Source organism: Poecilia reticulata, chromosome 3 (genome assembly GCF_904066995.2).
Source record: "Poecilia reticulata chromosome 3, P_reticulata-male-v2, whole genome shotgun sequence".
Taxonomy (NCBI): Eukaryota; Metazoa; Chordata; class Actinopteri; order Cyprinodontiformes; family Poeciliidae; genus Poecilia; species Poecilia reticulata.
Genome location: NC_088832.1, coordinates 34,489,054 through 34,492,652, shown reverse-complemented (window position 1 = coordinate 34,492,652; position 3,599 = coordinate 34,489,054). Strand labels below are relative to the sequence as shown.

The 3,599-nt window shown below is 42.7% G+C and overlaps 1 protein-coding gene across 1 annotated transcript; it reads right to left on the bottom strand.

The window, feature by feature from the left end:
- Positions 1 to 1,005: 1,005 nt before the first annotated feature.
- LOC103463035 (E3 ubiquitin-protein ligase TRIM21-like) lies at positions 1,006 to 3,127 on the bottom strand. The gene has a single exon (XM_081605569.1). It carries the CDS (start codon positions 3,009 to 3,011, stop codon positions 1,377 to 1,379), a length of 1,635 nt encoding a protein of 544 aa, XP_081461695.1. The 5' UTR covers positions 3,012 to 3,127; the 3' UTR covers positions 1,006 to 1,376.
- Positions 3,128 to 3,599: the final 472 nt, after the last annotated feature.

Sequence of the window (3,599 nt, the reverse complement as noted above, 5' to 3'; positions counted from 1 at the left end):
AAATTTAAAATAAAAAAAAATCTAAATCACAGAAACATTCATGAAATCCTGGAGGTTCATCCATCCATAAGTCCATTTTCTTTGCACCCTTGTCCCTTGGTCCCTCTGGAGGTGCTGGTGCCTCTCCAGCTGATGTTCCGGGTGAGGGGTGGGGTCACCTGGGCAGGTCGCCAGTCTGTTGCAGGGCAACACAGAGACACACAACCATGCACACACACACTCACACCTAGAGACAATTTGGAGAGGCCAATTAACCTGACAGTCATGTTTTTGGACTGTGGGAGGAAACCGGAGTACCCCGAGAAAGCCCACGCTGCACAGGGAGAACATGCAAACTCCATGCAGAAAGACCGGGAATTGAACCCAGAACCTTCTTGCTGCAAGGCCACAGTTCTACTAACTGCACCACTGTGCAGCCCCACAGGTAGTATTGTTTAGAAAAATAAATACAATTCTTAAAAATAAAAAAAAAATAAACAGTAAAAATGCCAGTGTTGAATGAACACCCAAAAGTGTCTATATGTGTCCAAGTCAGCTGGTGTTAAATTCAACAATACAGAGAGTCACATTAACATTACAACGGTGCTGGTGTTAAAATATGTTAAAAGTAACACCAGTGTAGTGTTGAACACAAAACATAATGTGGTGTTAAAAAAGTAAATAATTGACCCACAATATGTCAATATCAATCAAGTCCAGTGGAAAATATTCAAAACAATACACAGAAATGGAAAGTTTAACTTTTCTTAAACCCATTTCGGTATTATAGACCAATGTTAATTTAACAAAAAATTGGGTGTCAATCTTTTAACACTTTCAAAGTGTTACTTTAACACCTTCTGACTTGGACACATATAGACACTTTTGGGTGTTAATTCAACACTGGCATTTTTACTGTGTAGGATTCTTCAGTGTTAATCAGGATTTGGTAAAATTTCAAACATTATTTTTAAAAAGCACATTTTCTAAACTTGTTACACATGCAGGCTTAAAGGTTAATTTAACCTCAAACATGAAAAGGAAAATAGTCTTTCACAATTTACATTTAAATAAAAATTCACATAAAACCACGATGAAGCAGAACTAATGAGGGAAAATGCTTTAAATGTTATTAGATATCAGTTTTAATTTGATGAACAGGTTGAAACATTTAATGCAGGTTTAAAACTGATCATCAATAAAACAATTAAAGAAACAATCAGTGGAGAAGTGAAATAAACTCTGAGGTAAAACAAATTGATTTGACTTTATAACTAATCAGAAGCTGAAGCAGAAAATAACCAACTTCCTGCTGAGGTCGTTTCCAAGCTCTGCTCTCCAGCAGCTGGACTTCACCTGCAGAGTCACTCAGATTCATCATCATCATCTTCATCAGATCAACGATCAACAGGACAGATGATCAGAGGAGCAGAGTTTTTACCTCCATCATTAAGGCATGGACCAAAGAATGGGTAGAGTTTCTCCTTGAAGCAGCAGCCAGTAAAGGAGAAGATCAGAGCTGCAGCATCTACATCATAAAAGGAGACCAGACCCTCCTCATAATCCACAAACACCCCGACCTTCTGAGGACCAGGATGGAGATGGAGACGGACTGAAGGCCCAGCAAGAGCTTCATACACATTTCCATTTCTCAACCAAATAGTCCAGAAACCGTTCCGAGGACTCAATGCAATTTTTCCCTTCCTGTTGATGGATTCTGTGGCCACTCCTAAATCCCATTTAGTCTTTCCTTTAACCTGAACCTCAAAGTAAAATCTGCCTGAAGAGAAACTCTGCTGTCCTAAAACATTACCACACTGATTAAATCTCTCTTGCTTGTATGAAGGATTTTTCTTCTCATCTCCATCTTTCACCTGTTTTCCATCATTAGACAGGATGAGTTCAGCATGAGCCGTATGAGGATCCAGAGTCACATCAACAGCAAACTGCTGGATCCTCTTCATCTCAGCCTTCATCAATTTCTCCATCATCCTCTTCATCTCCTTCTGCAGCTGAACCACAGCTCTTTCCACAGTCCCCCCATAGCATGGTGGATGAACTCTGACCTCTGTCCAGGTCTTGGTGGGTGGAGCATCTTTCAGGGAGGAGAAGCTTTGGAGGAGGTGGAGGGGATCTTCATCCTGTGAGAGCTGCTTCACCTCAGAGCTCCTCTTCTTCAGCCCAGAGATCTCCTGCTCCAGATCTCTGATGAAGCCTTCAGCCTGTTTCACTGTAGCTTCCTGTTTGTCTTGGATCTCCTTGATGAGCTCCTTCAGGCCTCTCTCAGCAGACTCCATCAGAGCCGTGAAGACCTGAACACCTCCAGCTTTCTCTCTGTCTGCAGCATCTCTACTGATCTTCACCGACTCTCTGATCTCCTGGATCTTCAGTCGTCTCTTCTGGATCATCTCCTGAACTTGAGCCTCCGTCTTCCTCAGCTCTGCCTTCTTTCCTTCAGATTCTTCTGTCAGAGAAACAAACTCGTGGTTCTTGTGGTCTAAAACAGGACAGAGTGAGCAGACGCATGTCTGGTCGGTCCTACAGAACAGATCCAGAGGTTTATCGTGCTGCAGACACATCCTGTCCTCCAGGTTCTCCACCGGCTCCATCAGCTGATGCTTCTTCAGACGTGGAGCGGTCAGGTGAGGCTCCAGGTGAGTCTGGCAGTAGGAGAGCAGACACACCATGCAGGACTTCAGGGCCTTCAGTTTGGGTCGAGTGCAGACGTCACAGGGAACTTCTCCTGGTTTGGCAGCTTGTTGCTCTGAGCTGCTGCTGGCTTCCTGCTGAGCTTCACCTCTGAACTGATCAACCATCTCTTTCAATAAAGTGTTGACTCTCAGCTGAGGCCTGGAGGCGAAATGCTTGTTGCACAGAGGACACTTGTAGGGAACATTTGTATCCCAGAGCTGAGTGATGCAGGTTTTGCAGAAGTTGTGTCCACATGATGTGGTGACTGGATCAGTGAAGACATCCTGACAGATGGAGCAAAGAATCTGATCTTTAGACTGCAGGTTTCTGCCAGAAGACATTTCTGAGCTCTGAGGACAGAGCAGAGAAAACTTCAGTTAAAACAAGTTGATTAAGGGGCAGTTTGAGTGTTTTAGAGTCATGAAGGGCCATTTTATAGCACAGTAACACTTTATTTGGAGGTTTGTGCATAAAACTGACATGAACATGAAGGAGTTTTTATGAATGTTTGATCATCTTCATGAATTGACGTTCATTAAATGTTACTTTTTATTAAAGATGACATTTTATTGGACTTTTAATGCAAGTTTTAATGTAACTTTGCCGTAAAAATGTCATTATTTGCAGAATGACACTTCATTACAACATTCATGAAGACTCCATGTTTATGACAGCGTCATGTCAGTCTTCACCCCTTCAAATAGTGTTACCCAATCCCGTAACTGTTACTTTAAGTTGTTATAAGAATTATATTAGTCAATATTGACTTTTAACGAGCTCAGCAGTTCCACCAGGTGTTTGCTAATTACTGCTGGCTAGTCTGAAGGAGCCGAGTGGGGGAGTCGTAGGGTTGTGCTGCTCTGTGAACCAGGAGTTTGGACTCTTCATCTCTGAGGAGGAGCTGCGTCTGGGAGGCGGTGCTAAGGCCA

What these genes read in the sequence shown, in the direction of transcription:
- LOC103463035 (XM_081605569.1), bottom strand. Translation starts at nt 3,011, where the DNA reads ATGTCTTCTGGCAGAAACCTGCAGTCTAAAGATCAGATTCTTTGCTCC.